This window comes from Columba livia, chromosome 13, assembly GCF_036013475.1.
Source record: "Columba livia isolate bColLiv1 breed racing homer chromosome 13, bColLiv1.pat.W.v2, whole genome shotgun sequence".
Classification (NCBI taxonomy): Eukaryota; Metazoa; Chordata; class Aves; order Columbiformes; family Columbidae; genus Columba; species Columba livia.
The window spans coordinates 4,794,318-4,818,909 of record NC_088614.1 but is presented as its reverse complement, the minus strand read 5'-3'; the positions used below and the strand labels follow the sequence as shown (position 1 = coordinate 4,818,909).

Below are 24,592 nucleotides of genomic sequence, written 5' to 3'. Positions count from 1 at the left end.
CAGTGGTACACCCAGGTGTGAGGGCTGCGTAGAAGCCTGTTTACCATCTTCAGTAGCAATCTTGATAATGGGCCAGAGTGCAGCCTCAGCAATTTTGCCAACAGCCCAGCACTGGGAGGAATGGCTGATACACCAGAGGGTTGTGCTGCCATCCCAAAGGGACCTGACCCCAGGACAAATGGGAGGACAGGAACCTTACACAGTTCAGCAAAGGCCAGTTCAAGGTCCTGCACCTGGGGAGGAACAACCCCAAATACCAGCATATACTGGGAACAAACATGCTGGAAAGTAGCTTTGTGAAGATGGACCTAGGGGTCCTGATGGAAACCAGGTTGACCATGAGTCAGCAGTGTACCCCATGACAAAGAAGGCTGTATTATTTAACCATAAAACCAGAATTTGCCATCACTTTCCCTTAGGAGTTGCTGTCTCTGAACACACAGAAGAAAAGGCAGAGATTGTGCTTTGTGCCTGATAATAAATTTCTGGATTTTGATGAATAGGTCTGATAGATTCCTTCACTTGAGCCCGTTGGTAAGTAGTTTATCTCACTTACCTATCTTTGAAGAAAAATGTTTCTCCTCTAATTTGTGCAACTCCATCAAATACAATGTCATGCTTGCAGAGCTCTGGTGTGACAGGTCCAAGGGTTGGACGTGGGCCTGGCCCTGGTCCTGGCCCAGGTTCAACGTCGGGTGATACTTCTGCAAAGGTGAACAGAGATGTTCTGTTACACTGAAATACAGTGCTGCATAGGTAACACAGGGAACATGAACTGTCATCATTCATGTTATAGAAGGAGAAAAATTTGGAGGCAGTGCTGGACGGGGGAAACTTATAAAATCAGAAGTCTTTATACTGGGTTCTAATGTTAACATTAACTAAAATTAACAGTTTTCTTTTAATTTTACTGCCTTCTAAAAAGAAAAGAAATGCATTTTGTAGTCCTTCTATTCAAAATTATCTGCCACTCCACTAAGAGAGAAATAGATCAAAGCGGGTTTCTCTTCTTTCTACAAGTGCAAATATTTTGCAAGTTACAAAGATGCATTTTGAGCCATTTGTATGATCTCACTGCCCTCATCAACAACCAAAATGTGCCATCTGGTTTGTTTTATTTTGTTTTCTCATTTGACTGCTGCTGTATTGCCCTATGAGGCATTTGCCTTTTTTTCTTAGATATCAGGTCGATTTACTGCATGAAACAAAGTGAGCGTAGCTGATTTGAGATAATAATGATGGAAGAAAACAAAGGTGGTTTTGAATACTTGCTGTATATAGAAAGCAGTTTGTAAAGGATTATATCAGTTATAAAGAGCCAAGAAAGAGTTTTGTCTCAGGTTTTGAAGCGTGCCTTGAGAGAACTGCGTTATATTCTGAAGTCTTTCAAAGATATGCTTTGCAAGCTTAGAAAATTCACTTACCTTGCCCTTGTTTCAATTCCTAGTCTTAATTAAAGCAGCTAAGGGCAAGGTAATAATGAAGATTCAAATCAGATTTTTGATAAAAAGGTGTTTTGTGGTAATTATTTTGGTATATTCTTATTACAATTTGTAAGGTGTTGAATACTGTAGAATTTAGTCACTGACAATTAGGAAGAAATCTCACTAGAAAAGTGAAAAGCACAGAAAGATAGATAGTATAGATTTTCTTCAACTCCTTAGTTGACTGTAGTATACTTGTGTCTCTATAAGATAGAAAATATATATGTAGAAGGAATTTTAATAATAATTTCTATGTATTTTACTAAGAGTATGTCTGGAGAAAAAAAAAGAATTAAAGATGTACTAACACAAAAATACTTAAACCCACTCCTTCCTCAGGAGCTCGCCAAATACATTTACACAGAAGTATATCAGCTCCCACGTGCTCTCTGGAAATGTTATTGTGATGGTTCAGCTGGAATTGTTGTGGGAAGGCCATGTGAACGGTTTCCAAGCTGGGACAGGAAACAAAGTCTTTCCCCTCTCACAGGGAGCTGCAGTCTGGGAAGCTCAAAGTGTGGGAGACAAAATCACCCCAAAACGCCCACGTCAGGTATTTCAAGCTAGAGATAGCATGACGTTTCATTGCCACAGTACAGGCATTAGGAATTATCATCAAAAGGTTTGGCTATCAAGGAAGTTTTGTGCTCCTGTTAGTTCAGTAACTTGAATGACTCCTCATCCTTAAATTGTTATATTTGTTTGAAGTAGAAGCCCTGACAATAATATGAAGAAAGCAGGGAAAGGAACAGAGGATGTTTCTGACATTTGTGATCTTGCACGATATGTTATTTACTGCAAGTTCCAAGTCTCAGATTTCAACCTGTACTGCACGCTTTTCTGATGAATACAGCTGGTGAGGGAAAAGTTTACCATAGAGCTCCTGGATCCCTTTAATGTCATCCTGTGAAAGTCGGAAGTTCTTGGTGTAGGTGTAGATTGGGGCCATAAGAGCTCCTGGGTCCTCAGAGTGCTCTAATCCCATAGCATGGCCAAACTCATGGGCAGCAACCAAGAAGAGACTGTATCCTGAATAACACAGAGACAATATCAGCCACTTGCATTGCAATGGAAGTGTACAGCTTATTCGTAGTCTCATAATTTTATTTTCCTTGCTACCCATCAAAAAGCTCCCAATAATAAACATCATAATTAGCATTTACAGCCTCCAATGGTGCATGTCAACATATTGCCAGAAACGACATTTCATTACAGAGATTCTAAAACCTCTTCTGTAGTTGATGTTTGCTGCTGTCCTCATGCAAGTGACTTTGACCACAGTCTTAGTACTTCTGTGAAAACAGGAAGTGTAACTTTTTTTTTTTAAGCAAGAAGAATTAAACTTGCAATCCAGACCTCAAATCATATTTTTCATCAGTAAATGGCACGCAGGTGGTAAACAGGTCTGTAAATCTGTGTGTCTGTGAACAGAACATGAATCAGTACTGATGTACCAAATATTGTTAGGGCAAAAAAAATATTTTCTCATAATTTATCAATTATGTCCAGTCTCTGAAATTTGTCAGTTATTTTCCTTCTAAAAGAAAAACAGGAATCCAAAACTTGTTTGTAAATGTGTAAAAAGCTTTTTGCTCTATTTAATTTTACCCATGCTACAAATCATGGTAAAGATTATCCAAAATACTTTTCAATACTGATGTTGATCATAAAAACTTAATACTGTCTCTTTTTTTAAACATGTTTTTCATCTTTGTCAATATCAGTTGCAAATTTCTTAATTTACATTTAGCATTTATTACTAACTTGGCCAATATCAGAGTATAGTTCTTATGTACTAATGAAATACTGTAGTAGTTGTGGGTTTTAGCCGTCGAAGGAAAAACTGGTGAGGAGAAAAATATTTCTTCTTTTATATTTTTTAATATATTTTGGAAAGATACTTCATCATTATAATTTTAGAAAATCTGAATATTTCAGGCAGATGGGCTTTGTGATTGACTCTTTGACATTAGTCTCACATTTAAACATAGGGTTTTTGCTCAGATTTAGGGTTGTGGAGAAGTACTATAGCCAGACAGGAGTGAATAGTATGGGAATGAAATGATCCTGTTATCGGTGTGCTCAACAGGCTGTTCCCATTGCATCGCTTTGACAAAGTGTGTTACCTTGATCTGGACAAAAGCCCCATTTGCGGTCATCGTCGTAGCTGCTGGTGGAAGCACACCACAGCTTGCCGTCATTGCGACCCGCACTCGTGCACGACTCGTATTTATTCCCAAGGAAGATGAAGGGGAATACGCAAGGGGCTCCCTCTGAATTTCCACCAACGGTTGACATGGCTGTAGAAAATGACAGAGAAACACAGTGAGAAGGGAATCCCTTCTGTGAGATTAAGCTGATGCATCTTCTCACAGACTGTGCATTAAAAATAGAAAGCGAGCAGAAAATCTGCGATCCTCTTATGAACATGAGGAGTAAGATTAAAAGTAATGTTTGAAAAGAAAATTGTCTGACGTGGGGAAAAAAAAAAAAGGGAAAAGTCTAGGTATTGCCATGAATTTGCCATTAGTTTTGGTGGGAGTAAGTAGGAGCCCCAGACTCGTGTTCCCAACTGGGGAAAGCAGCAGTTGCCAGCGGTTTGTGGAAGAGGTTTGTGTGGAGAGTAGCTTTGTGTGGTCGTTTTGATCCTCCTTCCTGGTGATGTTTTAAAGCGTGTCTCAAATAGTTCAAAACCAGGTTTAGTGTCAGAAAGGTTAAAGGGCTATAGGGCTATTGTGTATCCAGCTGGTTAGTAGATGTCCCACTGAATTATAAGCTTTTTTACTTTGAAGTAAAAAAAAAAAGAAGTCCAGAAGAGGAGACTTATCAAAAAAAAAAAAAAAAAAAAGGATGACTTTTCTTAACTACTATTTAGGCAAAAACGTGTAATTTTTTCCTGTGCTGTCATCCATGTGGTATATGGCAGTAATATATAAGAAATAGCATTTGTATATGCATGTACAAGTGTTTTCTAGGGGGGGAATTACGCTTTAAAATAGATATCGTAAACAGAATGTAAAAATAATATAAAACTAGTTGGAATCCATTTACACTGCTACCTTGCATTTACAGTTCCATTCAAATTATGGTTGGTCTTCTGGGAAGGTACAGGAGAGCAACAGAGAGGCAAAGCTGGTTGTGTCCTTTATTATTTATTATTTTTTATTTCTCAGTCATTATTATTAATTAATAAACCAGATTTTATTTTTTTTTTTAAATCACAGCTACCTCAAGCAGTAACTTTTTATGCTGAAAAACCCCTTAAACTAAGTATATTTCTTTGTTCAAGTGATAGACACTGTTACCTAGGACTTTGGATAGATTGATACTAGGTATATTGGCTCTTTTGATTGTTGAACTAGCATTTAAATTTTTCTCTTTCTAACTCTGTAGCAAGTTATAATGAATTTGATTCTTCCCCCCCCCTCATATTTAAGGTAAAATCAAAAGGTTATACCTGAATATCAAAAATAACAGGAAGCCAAATACCAGTACATCAAATTCCTATTGCATACGGTTAGTGCATTTTCAAAAGTCTCCCAAACCGGGGTGTGTGTTGGTTTGAATGCAGCTGCACCTCAGCCTGAGGTCTTAGAGCTGCCATAGCTGACTTATGCAGTCTAAATGTTATTGCTCTAAACTGCATCCTAGAATTGAACACCTGCCAAGCTACACAGGGCTAGAAATGATTTTTTTTTTCCCCTCCTACTCTATGTAATAAAACTCAAAAAGCATGAAAAACTCTGAAGAAAGCAGAAATCTATTTTCCTGGCTAAACCATTTCACTCTTGAATTGCTTAAAAGATCTATTAACTCAAGCTTAACATACCAAACAAGATTTTTTTTTTTCAAGTGTAAATGGTAAGTACTAAGCTAAAAAATTATTCATGCTTTCTTCTGTCACATAGAGTGAGACATCTCTTCCAGGGCCATTAACAAACTGTAATCTATTCTTAATTATCCTGCAGTGGTAGACATTGAGTTCTGCGGATCAGTGACATTTGTGTACCCCTGATAGATGTGGTGTGCTATGGCATGCAGTGTCATTTGCACAGATTGCTCCTGTTCTAGTTACTTCCTTGGCCACCTGTGCTGAAATTGTGCCTAACTCATCAACTTGTGTGTGCTCTGCTGAAGGGACAAAACAGGAGACTTCTTTTACTTAAAGCAATGACAAATTAGGCTCTGTTATGAAAACAATGTTTCTCATACCAGTCTCTGGACAGAATCCATATTTCTTATCTCTGTCGTAGTCTTCTGTGGTTCCACACCATCGATAACCGTCCGTCCTGCCTTCTGTTGTGCACTGGTCGTAGGATTGCCCTTGGAATTTGAAGGGAAATTTGCACGGCTGCCCCTCCCCATTGCCGCCCATGGTAAAGAGTGCTGTAGGGAGAGTGAAAAACATCAGTACACGACGCTCAGCACCAACGAGGAATCACAGTGTGCCTATGGTAACATGCACCATGGTGCATGGTGCAGGTCACACTTAGAATCTCTATTTTACATCAGCTATGAAGTGTTTTGGCAAGATAGACAAGAGGTGCTACAGTCCCTCAAATGTATAGAAAGGGATGACTGACTGGGAATGAAGAAAATTCCACCAAGCTGTTTGGACGTGGTTTGAATTGTGTATATTCTTTATAGCCTACCCCATAACATAAATGAATATCCCTTCTTGAAGCAACATTTAGAAAGTGGATGCTGGGAAGGTCACTCATGTTTAATGTTCTGCTGGTTCATTTGTCTTGCGTCAAAAATGTTAGCTGGGATGGCAGACTTTGTACAGAGCCACGGACAAGCCAGATGGGTTTTTCCTGATGGCCATCTGTGTACATTTTCAGTTTCTTTAAGATGCTAGTGTACAGTAAAGTCAGAGAACACCCAGAGGCTTTTCCTCTAGGCTTTGCTTCACATTTTTGAGGATCCCTGCAGCTGGGCTCAGGCACTCAGCGGGTAAGCAAGAGAGGACAAATACGAGTCCTCTGACAAAGCATAACACGGGAGGCTTCATCTGTCTTTTGTTTCATTAATGTTCCTGCACATAGTGTATTGGTCTTCTATGGGCTATTTATTGTCCATCCACATACACAAGGCCGTGTAGCTCAGCCCTGAGAACCAGAAATATCTCTTGTGGATGGAAGAGTACGGATTAAACTGAGTCAAGTGTTCTGAGATCTGCTTTAGGATTTTAGTAAACTTTCTGGAATATCTAGAGAAGTGTCTCATGCTGCTATTTTAAAAAAGTATTTCCAAATTGAGTTGCATGAAAATGCAGCTGGCCTAGAGCATCCGACGTCTTGTGAGTCTGTCTGTGACTTCTGGCTGCTCTGTCAGTGGGAATCCTCAATGGTGGGACAGTGTCCGTGAGTGCCATGTGCTGGGGACAGGAAACCACAAGGGCAAAAATGGGCTTGGCCTTGCGCTGAACAGACACCAAAAATCCTTCATGCAGCCTTGTGCTAATTCCCCTTGAGATTTAAGAACAATGCCTCAGAATGAAACACGTCTGTGTGAATTCCCAGTGTGCAGTATGCATGATTTGGCTTTTTTTAAGGTTCCCACCTTTCCCCCTCTCCTTCTCCCAGTTTAAAGCTACAGCTCCAACCTAAATGTGTATGTGGGAAGGCTTGGCAGGTTATTTCTAACTTCGCTGTCATCATTTTTGATGACCAAAAAGCCGTCGTAACCTCTGTCTTGGTGTAGGATTTGAAGGGTTTTGCCTTTCCTTAGTCTTATACATCGGTGGAAAGAGACTTTTTTTTTTTATGAGTGTGCTTCACTTTTTAGAGTATTAATAAATAAAAACCAAAGACCTTTTCTGTCTGAAGGGTGACTGGGAAGGCTGCTGACAATGGGCTATTGTGACACAGGTGATTCAGTTTGCTTTTTCAACTTAAATCAGTAATTGACCACAGCATGAGAGGCACGAACCAGTAAGTTACTGGGGTCAGTTCCAGTCCCACGAAGGAGAGAACTTGGAACTTTGCAGGCCTGGCTCACAGGCATGAGTTTGTAAACTTCCCATCTGTATCATTCTGCATCAGGGACACGGAAGCAGCCACACAGGGTCCTGTCTCTGGGCCAAAGGTGCTCGTCAAGTGCTACACACACTGTGCCTCCCCAAAAGAGCAAGCTGCAAATGTCTGTGTTTGTCTCAGATGCTGTAATAAGGTAGGAAACGTGAATTAACTGGGACTGTGGGTATTGTGATTGGAGAAAGACTTTATTTTTTTATAAAGATGATAGAATTGGAAGGCAAAATTAAACAGAATTGTTTAGATGACTCATTTACCACATGAGCTCCTTCCAGCTCTAGATCTGGCGAACTCTCTATATTAATAGCTTTGTTTTATTCATTTAAATGTGGCTATGTTGCCAAAACCTTATGGAAAGTCAGTCTCTTACTGCTGAAGTTTGAGTCACAGGCAAAATGCAGTTTTTCATTTTGCTTGAGGTAACATCATGTGATGGTAATAACAACGGTTTATTAAGTTTTCAAATCCTCCTCCCTACCTTAACTAGAAAATTCTTCATTTTAATATAAATGAAGGTTAAAGACAGAGACTAGTCCAGTTTGCCCCAAAACAAACCAAAAGCTTTATTTAGTTGTCAAGGGGTCTTAAAGGACCTGACTCTTGTTCTGCATCGTGCTGAGCTCAGCAATTTAAAAACCAGTAAAGCTATGCTGATGTGAGAGCAGAATCAGCCTGGACATTACTAATCTCTTGCGGTACCATAGCTTTAAAAATGTTTCCAAAAATGTGGCTCTATAAGGAGAATAATCGAAACTAACTAACTACAGTGAAATAAACAGGTGAGAAACAAACACCAATATCTAGGAGTGTTGCCACCAGCACAGACTCTGTGATGTAAATCCTGCCCTATCTGAATTTATTAACTGGGTTTTAGCAAATGGTGTCTTGGAATAATGAGTGAACAATGCCGCTCTGAATTTAATAAGAAACATCTGTGCATAACTGTACAAGGATCTTGCGAAACAATTACATCAGAAACAAAAGGGTGAAACCCTCTGTTCCATTTCAGAAACCTTGTCACAAGCATTTCCAGGAACATCAACTTCCAGAACTGACTTTCCCTGAGAGTTCTTCACTGCTTACATTTTCGTTCCTCTATGACTGGGATTTTACAAAGGTATCAGTCAGGATATGTGGATCTCAGTTTGTCCAGCTGCCTATGATCTGGGCTCTGTTCTGACCATATCTGAGCATTTGGAATATTTTAAAGAAATAAGCCAAATTTTGCTCTTTTCCAGCTGGAAGGATTAACTTGGGGGAAAGGTGGGGATGGAAGAAGAGGGCAAAGTTTTAGGAAAAAATGTTTGTGTGGGTATGTGCGTGCCTATAATCTCCTGAAGCAATTGTTAGGCTAAAGAAGCTAGTTCTGAAAGTCATGTAACTAATGATAACTTTTTTTTTTTTTAAATTAACTGAAGTCTGTTAGAAGTTCACACTCTTGTTTGTTCATCCCCAACAGTTGTATAAGTAGCTGTTGCCATGACAGATCACAGCTCTAGATGTGATCTATAATGGGCAAATAGGGTTTTGGAAATCTAAGAGTGTTTTTTATCACATTAGGGCTAGAAGACAGCTATGTTCTATAACAGATTATCTGTGTAAACAGCTAGCATCCTGATGCAGAAGGTTTGTAATCTTATATTGGAAACTGTATGGTCTTGCCAATGAACTTGAGAAATTCCCCAAATTTGTCAAGCAGGAATCCTTTCAGTGTTTGGCTACAACAGGATAGCAGAGAAGTTTTGAAGACAGGATATCTGCACTTCTTCTGCATACACATATCTGTGGCCTTTCAAAAGATTGCGCATACTTACCTGACACATCCATATTAACGCACACACGTGTTTGTACAGTCCTGGTTGAGGCTTGTCTGGGCCGTGTCAGGCTGTGCTTGTGCATTCTTGGTCTGGCAAAACCCCATCAAGTCTTGTTTTTTTTAGCTTTGCATCTTAAGCATCACTAATGTAGCCCTAATATTATAAATAAGTTTAGTACTATTGCTCCAAGCAGGATTAGCATGAGTCCAACAAAAGCTCTGTTGTTTTCTGTTTCGTTCTCATTCATAACTCCCTTATTATTTGTTATGACACAGCACTAGCAGACAGGAGTTTGAGTGACCCAGTGGATCCATTGCTCAGGACGTAAGATAACAATAGGGGTTAAACACTCCCTCCTGCCAAAAGCTTAGAGCAATCGGTTATATACGAAGGGGAAAAAAGTGAATGTGGGAAAGTGCAGTCCTGGGAATGTCTGTGAGTACAGGTGCCAGCACTGGAGCTGGCAACAGGAGATGGAACCCGTGGCTAAAAGCCTCACACCCTCTCTGCTCTGCTCCCTGCTGATAAATTAGCACTGTAGGCTACAGCCAATTATACTTAATTGTTTCTCTGAAGGTTTCCTGCTGTGTGATATACAGAAAATCAAATTAACACTCATATAATAATAAATTATCAGAAATCTTATATCTAGTAAACTCATCAATATTTTCAGGCATATAAATATGAGTTCCCAGTGTTTAACAGAAAACATATTGCCATAACTTCATTTGAAAGATAATAATAATATGTATATTTTTAAAGGTTATGGCTACATGAAAGCATTATACTAATTGTTTAATTTGTAAAAGAGTGTTTCCAAATAGGAAATAAATTGCTTATGAAATAGAGGATTCTGTGCACGTTCCAAAAAGTCAGAAGTTTGGTACAATCTTAGATTTCCTAGGCCCTCTAAAGTTTTGTACAGACACTAACGTGGAGTTCTGATTTCTGAAATACAGTGTTATTCCTGTATCTAAAGTGAGCTGTTGGCACTGCTTTATGAGTAAGAGTCCCAAGACCTGTGGTAAAAATAAAAACCTGAATTCTGAAAACGTAAGTGCTCTTCTGGCTAGCAATTTGCACTGTACTAACATATAAATAGCTTTGTACCAGTATGGATACTCACTTGAAATTCAATCATTTTTTATTTTGAACAGCAGTATAATGTCATTTAAAGGGTGATTTGTGACAATAGTAGTGTCACGTCGCACAAAAAGGGCTCCTAGACTCAGAGCACCAGTTGGTAAAATTGGTATGCAAAGTTTCAGAGGTTTGGTCTAATGAGTTTCATCCTTAACTGCTATTTTTTGTCAGTTACAGCTCTTGAAGGAGATGCAATTGTTAATGGAATGGCTTGCAAGTTAGGGAGAGGTTTCTGTCATTTAGTGTGCTCCAGCTCCAAATTTGGCCCTGTCCTTACTCTGAAAGTTGTCTTTCTTGGATTGTGAAACTCGCCCTGTAGAGTCTTTGGTGGATATCTGGGGCCAACATTTCTTCAGACATATCTTCAGTGTGTTCTTGTTTTAGAGAAAGGCCTTGGCCTGGGTCACCATCAGTTACAAACTCTCCTACACCAAGGGGCCTTTAGGGAGTTTTGCCTGCTTAGATACTGCGAAGATATTAAACAGCCATAAATCTAAATCTGCCATAAGGGAAATGGAAAAAGTACGAGGAGACTTGGTTGGGCAAATAAGTAGGGAATAGACTACCAGGAGAAAAAAACAGTAGAAACAATGATCTACTTACACTCATGGGGACAAAAGCCGTATTTGCCATCTGCATCAAAGTCTTTGGTTGTGGAGCACCAGAGGAATCCATCGCTGCGTCCTGCATCTGTGCAGCTGTTGTATTCCTTGCCATTGAACCAGAAGGGAAATTTGCAGTATTCACCATCTGCATTTCCATATTTCACTCTAACCACTATAAAGAGAACAAATGCAGTGGTGAAAGTAGCCACCAACTGATATTAAAAACCAAACAAACAAACAAACAAACCAACCCAGTTTCTGGACACCTTTTCCTGGAGGATACCATTATAAAAATGCAGTCTGAATTTCCACTTTGAAATTCAATATGCTGCTGGTCTCTCTATTGGCAAGATGATCATAGCTGAAAAATAACTGGTAATTTTGAAGGAGTTACATGGATATTACTCATGGCAAATGAACAGTCCTTTAAAATCAACCCAGAAAAATATATATGTTGTTGTTACTATGGCAATGCAAACTTATAAACATGCTGTTAATACATTTAATAATTTAGTTTCTTTGGTAACATCTAAAATGTTCAGCATGGTTTGAAAGGTTCCGGGCAGCAGTTGAACATGAGCCGAACATGGCTCATGCCTCATAAACCACTTTGGTATTTCCAATTGGATATCAATGAGATCTGCTGTGGCAGTTGGGGACAGGGTGGTAATGCAAACAGATCCAGGTCCTGGGGTTTGTTTCAGTTTGTCACGTGTAGTCTTAAGTCTACAGTACCTGTTGTGTAATGTAGGGTGCTGTGTACATCAGTTACTTATCCATAGCATTTATTTTACCAGTAATTAAATGGGTGCTTGTGCAGCATTTGCACTAATATGGGAAACAGTTCCCTCCTGGTGTCAGTCTGAGGCAGGGACCCAGTCCAGTCGGTACAGCTACCGGTCAGTGCTCTGCTGAAGTTAAATGCAAGCCAAACAGAAGGAATTTGACTATTTTGATAACAAAGTCTAATTGCTTTTTCAATGGGAGGACAGCTGATAAAACTAGAATTTGAAGTGAAAGGCAAGTGTGAATTTGCATTCTTATTCTAAGATTTCCAAATTATACTACGGTAGAAGAATTGTAATGAGTACTGTATGATTGTGGCAAAGTTCAAGCTGAAAAAAGAGGTTCCAGACGACTGATACTTGGTCTTGTTTGTCCAGTTCTGGTGGTATTATCTAGACTTCAGTTACTTTCTTCTAAGGAGTATGGCAAATTGCCTGCTAAAGATTCTTGGAGATGTTCTTAATCTACTGTTTGATGTCAATTTTGTTTCAGTCATCAGCATGAGGGATTTATATTCCATTTGTCTTTGACAAAGACCATGAGTATACAAAACTTATTCTGTTGGATTGTTCCATTTTATAGAGCTGGAGCCACAACTTAAGTCATCTTAAAAGCAGTATGTCAGCAGAAAAGCACTGGCCAGTCTGCCTCTTACAAATGAACTTGAGGATGTTGTAGTTTGTATACAGTAATTTTCACCCCCTAACATTTATTGACATGTGAATGAAAATATTTAGTGCAGTGCCTGAAACAGCATTAAAACATAGCGGCCAGCAGGCCACATGTTCTAAAACATTAAAGAGTCTGGTACCTTGCCCCTCTCCAAGAGTCCACAGTTCATCATCATCAAAATGGGAGTCTCCTCCAATTCCTGGCCCTGGTGCAAAGGCATGAGCCAGGAGACCGTCTTTGCCATCGAATGGATAGCCGTCACCATGTTCTGCGGGGGGAAGCAGACAAAAAAGAGCAGTTTCTAATGACCTCAGCTCCGTCAGAATCCATACGTGAATGATGGTTATCATGTATATTGTCCCGGCACCAGAATAGTCCAGTGAGTGGGTTTACTGGTACGGGTTGTGCTGGCAAGACTGAACCAGAAGAGAAGCAGCCAGTTCTTACGAAGAACATTAACTGTCAGTACTGCAGTTGTCACAGTATGTTATTTTATATCTCATAAGTACTGTGGAAAGGAATCAGAGACAGTGCAGAGCACTGCAATACACATTAGATGTGTGACTGCACACACACTGCTGTTTCTCAATGGAGACTGGTAGGAGCAGCAAAATAAACATTGTAGGTATTTCCAGATAACTTGTGTCAGTCTCCAACACAGAGACTGGAAAGTAAAGATGGATTTCTTTTTGCAGGCTACTCTTTTCTGCTGCCCCTCAGACTGCTGTGCTCTTTGTGCAGGATAATAACAACTTCATCCAGGAAAGCAAACCAGCCGAGTGCCTCAGCAGTGAGCCCCTGGAAAGCAAACTCTTACTGAGTGCTCTGAGTCCTGTGAATGAGCCTATCCCCCCTCCACATCAGGCACTCGAGTCTCGGGCAGCTCACAGGGCAACACCAGGTTAAGTAGCTTTCCTGTTATTACACTGTAGGCTTTTCTTGGAAGTACACCGTGTGTGGGTAAGGCAGGCTGGCAAGGGCATAACCCTGGTATTCATAGCTTTCCTACCACACTGACCTGTGCATCAAAGCTGGCTGCCAGCATCTCCAGTTGCATCAATTCAGGCCTTTTGGTCTGATGTCTTGCCATTTAACAGAAGCCCTAAACACACAGGCCTGATTCTGTACTCTGTTACACTAATTTCATGCTGGTGTCACTCTCTTAATACTAGCTTCAGTTCTTTCCTTTCAGTAGACTAGTATGTCAGTTGACAACGAGAAGATTTTGGCATATATTAGATGCTTTAGTCCTACTTATTTTAAAGTTTGCTTAAGAAAAAGTGTAAAAATTAAAAACCTTGTGGACTTCCTGTGAATCTGACATGCAGTAAAGTGATAAGAATGAATGAATGTGGAAGAAGCTCTTCTCCCACTGTTTCTGAGCTGCCTATAAGCAGCAAGTACTGAAACCAGCAGAAACACTTCTGCTTTTGTAAGACATTTTTTTTTTTTTTGTGAACCAAGCCAGCCTGGATGAGGATCTGAAGTTTTGAGTTCTGTACAGAATCTCTGAAGCTTTTGAGGTCGACTCATCAGTAGCTAAAGCAAAGCAAACCAGCTTGAAATGAAAGCTCTTACAAAGAGCTCAGTTATTCTTTGAACTGATCACTTCCAAAGTCTACCTCCCAAGTGATTGGCTGCACAAGTATCTTCATTAGTATTAAAAATTCTGTGACTGTACATAAAAAGTTAAAAATGCCCCGGGTTTACACTGAAAAGCTATAAACATTGTTTCAGGGGAAAGCAGAATTAATGGAGAAGGCATGTACAACAAAAATGAACCAAGTCACCTATCATCAGCTAGACTCAGACCATAATTCAGCTTATGATCTGTATGTTTAAGTTCCTCAAGACCAAAGAATGCATTGAAAGCCTGCATTCTGCTATGCTGAGGAACAGAGACCAGCTCCAGGCTCAAAACTGAAGGTCACAAATGCATTTTTAAACTCCATTATGTTAGGACCTCCACTTCTCTTGCTGAAAAACTAAGTACGGAGCTATAACCGAACAGTATTATGATGGCATTCCATTCTTTTCCATGGCAGGAAGCCAGCTCACATCATCTGAAGATCTGTACCAATATTTCCCAGTTCTATTTCTGTTTTGTAAATTTAAAAATAAAATGTTGCCCCTGGTGATTCTCTTTTGGAAAGATAAATATAGTATAAGGATATTGTATTAATACTTCTCACTCTCTCATGTATAAGAAAGAAGAAAAATATCTTAGTGAAATTAGATCTTAGCTTGTTTAAACCAAGTGCAAACTAGGACAAGGTTTTCCAGAAAGGCTCACGGGTACTATGTATTGAGGGTAGATCGTTCCAATACCAAGGATTAATGAAAATAAAATGAAAAACATATGTAAAAATAAAAAAATATACCCCATCGTCCAAAATTAATCATAATGTCAGCTTCTCCATCGTTTATTCGATTAAATCTCAGCGGTGTGACATCACTCCAGACTTGAAAGGCTCGAGCAAAGGCATCATCGACTGTCTCAGGATCCAAATCTGGGGTATAGCCTATAATCCTTAGAGGTAAAAGAAAGAGTTAAATAACACATAAACCCCCTCCCAACAGTATCTGTTGTTTACTGATCAAAATTCTGAGTGGACTCAGTAGTGAAACCGATTAAGAGGTAACACTGCTGCACCTGAGATCTAGACACCCACCTTTGATGCAGAAATGTGTTCAGGTGTGGCGCTTACTCTTTATTTTCCTTTGAAACTGATGCAGCAGCATGAATAAAATCCTATAGCCAGAGGCTGTAAAGCTTGCATGGCAGCGGGCCTTGCACCAAATATTCAGGGTTTTGTGTCAGTGTTGAGGTGCTGGCAACACAACACCTTCTGTTCTTTTGCTCCATTACATTTTTGGTAGACTACCTAGCTTGCCAGTCAGGCTGTCACTTTAGACATGAACATAAAAGCACATCTTGAGATGTAAGATGTATTTACCAGAAAAAGAGCTCAATAACGTTCTGAAAGTTTAAAGTGTGGATTGTTTTGCTGTTTAATAAGAGCTAAACCCAGCCCTTCTCCCTCCCCTTTGTAGCTGGCTGTATATTGTTTCACCACAGTTGATTGCTAACCCTTTACCAGAGTGTTGGCTGTGTTGGCAATGGGGTACATGGGGAAAGGGGCAGTAAAAGTGTGTAAGATAGAGCCACAGGCCTGACATGAGAAAGGGACAAACTCTTAAGTGCATCGCTTTCATCTTCTTTGTATATTTTAATTGGTCTTCTTAGTGCATTATATCATAACCAGCTGACCTCCATGTAAAGACAAGTTTCTGGTTCTTTGCTGCTGGGGCTGAGAATAGTGAGGGAAACTACTTTGTACCTAAGGAGTGCAAGGAAGAGTAAGAAGGACATCAGTAAGTGGGCGCTGCCAGATCTGTCACAGGTTTTTTCAGTGTTTATTAGGCTAGTCACACAACAAGGGGGTCATAACTTGTGGGGAAGCAGCAGACCAAGTCAAGCAGTGAAGACAAATCTGCTGTTTGTTCTCATTGCGTCTAAAAGTTTATTTCTAGATTTTTTTTTAATTGCTGACTTCAGTGAGAGCTATATTTGCCCCTAACTCTTCAGAGTAGGAGTAAGAAATTCAAACATGCCAAACCTATTGCAAGGGGTTTGTTATAAGCTGTGTCTGTATATATCTGGAATATGATTGTTGTATTTTAAAATCTAATTGATGACCTCCATTTTTATGGCTGTGAATGCAGAGGAGTTTGTCCTCTCCTTGGCCCCTGCTGAGCAGGTGGGCAGGTGAGATACTCCTGCTCCACTTCCCTTGGCATGCTTGTAGCAGAGCAAATGATAAAACCAACATTTCTTTAGTCTCAGCCGGAACCATAAAATTGAGCTTTAGGTGATTATTCCTGAAATTTTACAATTTGAAATTTCAGAGGTGTTTGCTAAAGCATCTGGTAGTTATCCAAGGAGAGATTCTAATTCAAGAACTCCTGTCTAGATCTCTTAGCAGCCACTTCACTTCTAAGTGTCTTGGTTGATTGCTTCTTAAAAACACTGTGGTTACATGTGAGCAAAACCCAACATCACCACCCAGTACCTGTATGTTATATGATTCTTTTCCCATTTTGGCTTTCTTGGAAAGAAGTTGTAATTGGCTACATCTGGGTTACCGCAGCGGGGTTTCTTCATTGTCTCAATAGTGTTTTGATCCAAATCTCCTGTTTCAGGCAGGCCAAAAAATTTTTGCATTTTCTTCAAAGTATCTTTCAGGACAAATAAATTGCAGTTGTCTTTTGGACACCCATAGTATTTATTCAGGTATTGCTTGGGAAAAAAACACAGAACAAAGACTTTGAAACTCATAAAAGAAATAGTTAACCGTTACAAATAAATACTGTAACTCCATGTTAGCTTTCCATCTGTAATTTGCAAGTTTCTTTTCAAAATTGCTATTATTAGTAACTGAGAGACCAGCAGAATCTCCTTAATTGACACAGACCATCCTTGATCACACAACATTGCTAATTAAGCAATCATTTCCACTATTAGCTATCACCTTTACTTAATGAATTGCTTTATTAGTAAGTAGAGCACAGAGCTTTAATGTAAAACTACAAAGTAAAAATGGGTTTATGCTTTTTGGTTTCTTTATGATGTATAAATCTGCTTACAGTTTTAGATTTTGTGCAGTTTTTTTTCTTGGAAGACTCTATGGATTATTGAGAAACTTGTCAAGTTATCAAAGCAACCACACAAATGAGACCACATTAATTGAAGAGAAAAACAAACCATTGCTTATTCAAACTGCACAGAGCTATCTGAATGTTGTGTGTGTTTGCTTTTGAGTCAAACATTGCAAAGATCTGAGGAAGAATGTCTTTGGTAACATCTCAGTTGCCTGGACACTGCAGCCAATCAATATCTGTTTAAAAGTCCATTGAACGCTCCCACAGATTATCACCAGACTGGTCTTTCTGATACAGCCATGGCAGCAGGTCACAAAATTCTCTCTCCTTAGAAATCCGTGGTCATAAAGGATTGAAAGGGTGGCAGGAATCTCATTATTTTCATTTCTTATCTAAAATAATACCCACCTAAGTCTCCGCCACTGTCCTTTTTTATCAGTATGACCTAATTAGCAGGTGCAGTGCAGTTAAAAACCAACCGACCAACCAACCAAAGTAAATAAAATCTGTCTGTTGTTTTCTGCAGTCTCTAGTCCTGGAGGGACAATGGGTTAGTCTCTTCCCTGGCAATTGTTCCAGTTACGCAGCTATGTCTTTCAGATGTGTGTTGATAAGTTGCGTATTTATGTTAAACTGACCTGTAGATAAACAGCTGTGGTCCTCATTATCTATATGTGGTCCTTACTTTCTGTGCAATACACAAGTGGGATCACACAAACAATTTAGTATTTATTATTTTTTCCCTTACGTTCATTGTTCACTGGCAGAATAACTGTGAGTTGCTTGGAGTAGGGGCCAACCCATATCCTCATTGAGCAGTAGATAAATGGATCATGATGAAGATGTTATTTTCATTCATGGGTTCTAAATAGCTTGACTGAACTATCTGGAGTTGTAGGTGTCATCCAGTAAATTGAATCCTATTCTTGCACAAAGATTTCAGGAACTCTTCACTCAAGTCTGGGTTTCCAATATTTTATACGTAGCTCTAAAAAAAATGCTACAGCCGTGACAAATGGCAGGTGTACCCAAACTGATGCACGGGCCACCCAAACTGGTGCTTGGCATGGCCCAGAGCCCTTGCCAGTGATGCTGTTAGACAAGAAAATTGCAAGTTGCTGGTCTTTCCATTAAAACTGTCTGTAGCAGAGGAAGAAGCATCCTTCAGGTATTTTATCAAAAATATTAACTACAAATCCAAGGTATGAAAACACCAAAATTGTATCAGAGATATCAGAGAGAATTATTTCTAACTGATGATTACAAGAAGCCTGGCAAAGTGATTGCACATTCCAGTTCTTGTGCCAAGCGGTATTCCTGAGGGAAACCGTACTTTGTGTATCTAATTAATTGACTGAAGTTCACCCAGGAGACTGGGGATAAGACCACTACATCAGCAGAATGTAGCAAAGGATATTTGATGACTACAGTTGGTCAAGCCTGGATTTCACCACCCCTTCACTAAGTCTGAGCTACCAGCATAGGAAATGGTTCACAGCTTACTCAGAAAAAGGATTTAATCAAGATGTTACACCATTTCCTTCACAGGGTCCTCCATCCACCTACTGACTAAGCACAGACTATGCCTGTTTTTTGTCGTGTTTGTAGCTTTGATGTGGTATTTCTCCAGTGGAGACTGCGGCACTGGGAAATACTGGACACGGAATGGCTTCACCTTCGCTACCACCAAGCTTCTGTCTCCTCATAGTTAATGGGGCCTGCTGGGAATTATGTGAAATGCATTAAGAACATAATCAAACAGGCCAGCTTGGAGGATCTGTTCTTATCCCAATTTTCATTTTAATGAGGTTATAGACTTTCTTATGCTTCTGTTTCCATCTCCCAGTGAGGTACCATGATATAATACAGACTGTACAGCAGAACTGATGTTTACTGAAGAAGCAGGATGCTGTTCTTGCTATTTTAGGTTTGGGAGTAAGATATGCAACCAAAAATATAAAATGAGGCATGGTAAAGAATTTTGCTTGCTAGGATTCTAAATAAAAAGCTAACCCCTCTCAGTTTTTCCTAAAATGGAGATTTTACTGAAGATGAGAAATGAACACAACCAGCTGTTCTATGAGAGAGAATCCTGAAGAAAATGTAGCGTCTATGTAAACCACATCTTGGCCTAGGCTGTGAAATTCAGTTTCCCCAGAGTCAGCAGGGAGCTGTGGTGATCTGGAATTTTGATCCAGCCCGTTAATGAAACAGGGTCCAGCTGCAACATAGCAATTTGTGTTCTGCTGCAGTGTTGGGGCTGTTCCGATGGAGAGTGTGAGGCAAAGGTGGCCAGTTAGCATTACCCAAGAATACTCCAAGAAAGACAAAGAGGAATGCTAGTAATTTTCCTCTGAGTACACGTAATAAATAGATTGTTTGAAATAAACAGAGATATGGGGAGATGTGGATTGCTGTTATTGAATAAAAGCCTGACTGTTTCCAGGAAAATAGATTATTTAAGAGTGGTTAAATAACCATTAGGCATGTGGGACCCCACTGTCCTCTCCCACATGCACTGACCCCCCGTCCCCTGGTTGGTGTGCTAAGGCAAAACCTTGGGTGAATTTGTTTTGCTGAAGGCTGAGGAGTGCCCTTTTTGGGTCAGTTTCTCTGTTTTTCCTAAACTTTCCACCACAGCTGCCATCTGGAAATTCTCTCGCGACCCTCCCCCAGACGTTCCCTAGCCTGGCAAGCTTTCCCAAGATGCACACCAGCTCCTAAAGAAAAGTGGACAACTTTCAAACCTCTACGTTCTAAAATAAGAATAATTTATCTCACTCTTCTTTAAAATGGACTTACTGCTGAGGAAGAGAAATGTCTATAATTTACATGCTAAAATAATGATAATCCATCTCAATCTCCCCTTAAATGGACTTTCACATAATGTCATTTTTATGAAACTTCAGAACATTAAATGAGGTTAGAATAAAATGCTGTAGAGTTTTGGCTATAATTTGCTAATGTCACAGAAATCCAAACTCCCCCCACCTTTTTTTTTCCAGATTGAATTTGGAAAAAAAATTTCTTTAAACCTCTGATGAGATTTTTTTTTTTTTTCAAAGCCAAAACTAGTCACAATGGCTTCTGAAACTCAAGCCAGCTTGTGATTATAATTGTCCCTTAAAGCTGTGTTTATGCAACTCACGGTAAACAATCTGGAAAACAAACTTCTGAAAGCTGTGAGAGTGCATTGAGTGAGTCTAAACAGCCCTCGCTCCTACCTGACTTAAGTAAAAAAATTACATGTCTCTTATTTGCCCTTCTCCCCTCTCACCATTGCGATCTTTTGATTATAGTTGCAATGATTTAATGAAAGTATTTTGCATGTTCAGACTTACAAAAAAAACCCAACAAAAAACAAAAACCCCAACTTTGCTGGCTTTAAAAATTTAAAGAGAGGAAACATTACTTGGCTCTGGTTTTAACTTTTGAAAGCTGATACCTTTGTTAGCTAGCTAGCACTTCCAGAAACTCCAGGGAGAGAATGCTACAGACATTCCTCAGCCGAAACAAGAAAGAAACATCTGCTTATGAAACAACAATATAAATCTGAAGCAAAGATGAAACCAACACTTACCACTGCTAGTTCTTTGTCTGTTTTGGGAGTGCTGTCTCCAGGAAACTTAATGATTGGTGACGGTGCAGCTAAAGTTTTGTTCAATAGATATACTTGGATTAATAGGACTTTAAAAACGAAGCCACAGACAATATGGGTCTTCATTCTGCCTAAACTGGTGCTCTCCTCTTTGGAAAAAGGTTTTCCCCGCCTGCCTGTCAGTTCTTTTAGCTGCACAGTGCACCAGTTGCTTATCTGCACATCTTGACTCTCTGCACCGTTTTCTCTTTTGCTTGCTCTAGCAATTCCTTTGTATGTTTAAAACATCCAGATGCGCAGTCTCAAGCTACCACAAGAGGAAGTCTGAAAACTAGTGGAAACATGAGAAAAGGGCAGTTACCAGATGTGATTGCTGTGATTTTAAGGTAGCAACAGGCAGATACTTATTACTGCTGAAAGAGGCTACATTTTCTCCTTGTTTACATATATGAAAGAGTTTAGTTATGCCAGAGAGCAGAAAAAAGCAAAATCTGACTTAATCTTGAAGTGCCCCACATATATTTTAGATTTAAAAAAAAAAAAGTCTAAACATTGTTTTCCTGGCTAAGTATTTTTGTTATTTTTTAACCTATCTTTTTTGCCACAGACATGACATTCTGCTTTGGTCACATGTGGTCACACTCCTACACAGTGCCTTAGAGTAAATATTTTGGTGACGGGTTTTGCGGCAGACCCCGCACGGGCTTCTTATCCCTCTCCGGCTGCACAGACTGTAGGTCTGTGTACACCGGGCTCCCCCATGCCTGGCGTAAGCGTCACTCCCGCTGGGGTCTGTGCAGAACATGCACAGCTCTGAATAAGATTCTTGTGGCTTGTTTGGGTTTGGAACCAGTCTGAAGCTTTGCCACGAACAGGCACGGTGTGTCACCTTAATCTGTGGGGTAAGAGATCATCAGGCAGATTCAGCAATAGAAATTATCCTCACTAATTGACATCAGGGGAATTGTACAAAATTCAGGGGTTGCTTGCACTGAGTCCTTGGTCCGCTGGTGCAGCTGCCTTAGTCTGAAATTCTGGTTTAAGTATGGCCATTGTTCATTGAGTCTTTTTATTGTGTCATTCATAATGTTGCCAGCCTCAAGATGTTAATACAAGTAGAATAAAAAAGCTGGATATTCCTAGTCTAGGGGCTTGGCTCATGACTTTTTAAGACAGGAGGCTGGCAATTGTGCATGAATGTGAACTGTGTTCTGGCCAGCCAAGCATCACAGAACAATTTCTGTTAAATGTGGGTCCAGCCATCATGGTTCCTTTGAGCATAAAGGTTGTCATGGCTTTCCACTAAATGTTAAATGAAAGTTTTCTGGATATGAGTCTTGTTGCCAAATGGGGCTGTTAATGAAAAGGAAATATTTTGCTGGTGTTTGGTACTTATTAATAATATTTTGATATTTGATAGTAAATAGTCAATATTGACAGGTCTTTGATTTATGCTAATATCAAGCTATTTTGCTAACTGCACCTCATCATCCATGAACTGAACAGTCTCCTATAAAGGCACAGGGCTGAGGGGTTCAGAGAGAAGCATTAGCAGGAGCTTTTGTGCCCATCCAGTTCCATTGACAACCCAGCGCAGCAGCTGTACGCGCGGCCGCTGGGTGAATCAGCCGTGGGAAGCAGCACTTGATGCTCAAGAGAGGAAGAGGAGTTACGGGAACTTCACACATGAGTGGTGCTTTCTTTGTCAGCAAGTAGTTTTGTACTGATACCCTTATATCCTTTCATGTATGGCACTTGAGTTACAGTGAACAACTTTCCCCTAATGGTTTGACTTTGAAATTACATCTTCTTTTTTTAGCTTTTCCCCATCAGCAAAAGACCCACAATCATTTCTAAGAGTTGCCTTAATAAATAGCAGTTCTGAAAATATGATCCTGTTTTTCCCCAGCCCGGCACTTGGCACTCTCCTGCTTTGTTTGTGATGACAGCTCATATTTGTGTCCAGCCACGTGAAACTGTAACAGAACAAAGGCTAAGAAAGCCTTCACTACATATGCCAAATTACTCTTAACTTATCCTTAATTAAGCAAGTGAAAATATGACGTGTTGTGTTGCAAAATTCTGCAGTTATCACTGTGCTCTGCAGTAGGTCAAGGGCTGCTGTAAATCTTAAAGCATAAGAACCACATAATTTTCATAAGAATTTTAATGTAATTTATGGTGGCTTAGTAGCTTTCATTTAGAAGGGTACTGCAGGGAAGCCATTTAAAGCCAAACGTGTCCTGGCACATTCCTGTTGCACTCTTAAGCCTCATTGAAATCTAATGAATGCTCAATTCTCAATGTGTCCTAACGAACGTTGAATCAGAAATGGATGAGGGAACTTTTGAACGGGCTGTGAGGTCCACGCAGTTTGAAAATCTCACTTGATTTTGTTTCTTATCTCTGCTGGTGGTGAGAGTCAGTGGAAGTCACCTTCTAAATACATTTCCTCAAAAAAATTGCAAAAATTAACAGAAACCATGCAGAGCTGCAGCGAAGCATTGCTTCTTACCTTTGCAGTTTTGCTGGTACACTGCTTTGCTGGCACTGCTTCAGCTAGTGAGCAGTTAAGCAGGTTATGTTCAATTAGGAAACATAATGCATAATGGAAAATGGGAGTTATGGGTGCGGGGTGAACCCATATATTGAGTTTCTGACCATTCAGCAAAAGGCATTCTCTGCCAGTAGCATCTGAGATCAGGAACAGTTTATGAGATCCTAGCTGAGGTGCCCTCTTTCGGATACCCAAAGCAAAATGAACACTGGTGACACATCCTTGTGAGAGTTGAAGTTCTACTGTATTACAACTAAATTTGGGCTGAAATGTTTATCTCCTTATACTTCTGTTTAAGCTCCATGGGATCATCCTATTCTCAGTGTGCTTTAGAGGTGCTGCTCTTTCTGGCTGGGAATTTATCTCTCCTGAGTCATAAAATGCTCTTCTCTAGTTACTGTGTTTGTTTCAGGTTAGAACCATTCCATATTGAAAACTTTAAACCACCTACTTTATAAGTAAGATGCCAGATTTACTTTTTAAATGCCTACTTTCATGTATTAATAGGAACTGTATGGCAGAAATCACAATGTCTGAGGTGGCAAATGCCTCTTTTGCGGACATACTTCAGTAATAACAGTAAAAAGGGAATGATGTCTTGTGAGCTGTAAGCTATACATCTAAGTAGATTTGGCTGCGGTTAGAGACACATAAGAATGTATTAACATGCTGGTTTTATCAAAGGATTTTTCTGTTTCAGAAAGTTATTTTTGAAATGATTCAGGAGCACTCAGCGGTTCCAGGATTAGACTTCAGATGATGTCCTGGGTAATTTGCTGACAGAGTAGTCATCCCTCCAGAAATGCACTGCAGCGATGCCTACTGTCACTAATTCCAAAATTCTATCAGAAGCTGATGCTTTCCTGGTGATTCCAGAGGAATACATTAGGCAGAGTGTCAGTAAGCACAGTCCATGGGAGAATGACAGATTTATTCTTGGTGGGGTTTCATGAAACCTGTTGCTAGGCTGAAGAAATAATCATCAGGACAATTAGATTCTCAAGAAAGGTGCTGGTCATCTGATTGCAGAGTCATCTGGCTGTAACTGAGCACAGTGGGATGTGTGTCTCCAGGTAAACTATTGCAGTATGTCTGCATAACCTCTTGTGTTTGTTACTTCCAGTGTCTGCGCTGTCAGTTTATAGCTTCCAGTTTAGGAAGCAGAACAAAAGTTTGGTTAATGCAGATGAACTTGCATTGATTTTAGCAGGATTCATGAAAAATAAATAA

At 39.8% G+C, this 24,592-nt stretch overlaps 1 protein-coding gene across 1 annotated transcript in view; it reads right to left on the bottom strand.

Moving 5' to 3' along the window:
- Positions 1-21,468, bottom strand: part of MMP2 (matrix metallopeptidase 2) — a 34,388-nt gene extending 12,920 nt beyond the window's left edge. Inside the window, exons 1-9 of the mRNA XM_005504696.3 lie at positions 20,788-21,468; positions 16,619-16,845; positions 14,927-15,075; positions 12,685-12,813; positions 11,086-11,259; positions 5,697-5,870; positions 3,611-3,784; positions 2,358-2,513; positions 557-704 (exon numbers count right to left, since the gene is read on the bottom strand). Of these exons, the coding sequence (XP_005504753.1) occupies positions 557-704; positions 2,358-2,513; positions 3,611-3,784; positions 5,697-5,870; positions 11,086-11,259; positions 12,685-12,813; positions 14,927-15,075; positions 16,619-16,845; positions 20,788-20,931 (1,475 nt within the window). The 5' untranslated portion in view covers positions 20,932-21,468. The remainder of the gene's footprint in view (positions 1-556; positions 705-2,357; positions 2,514-3,610; positions 3,785-5,696; positions 5,871-11,085; positions 11,260-12,684; positions 12,814-14,926; positions 15,076-16,618; positions 16,846-20,787) is intronic.
- Between the last annotated feature and the right edge of the window lie 3,124 nt (positions 21,469-24,592).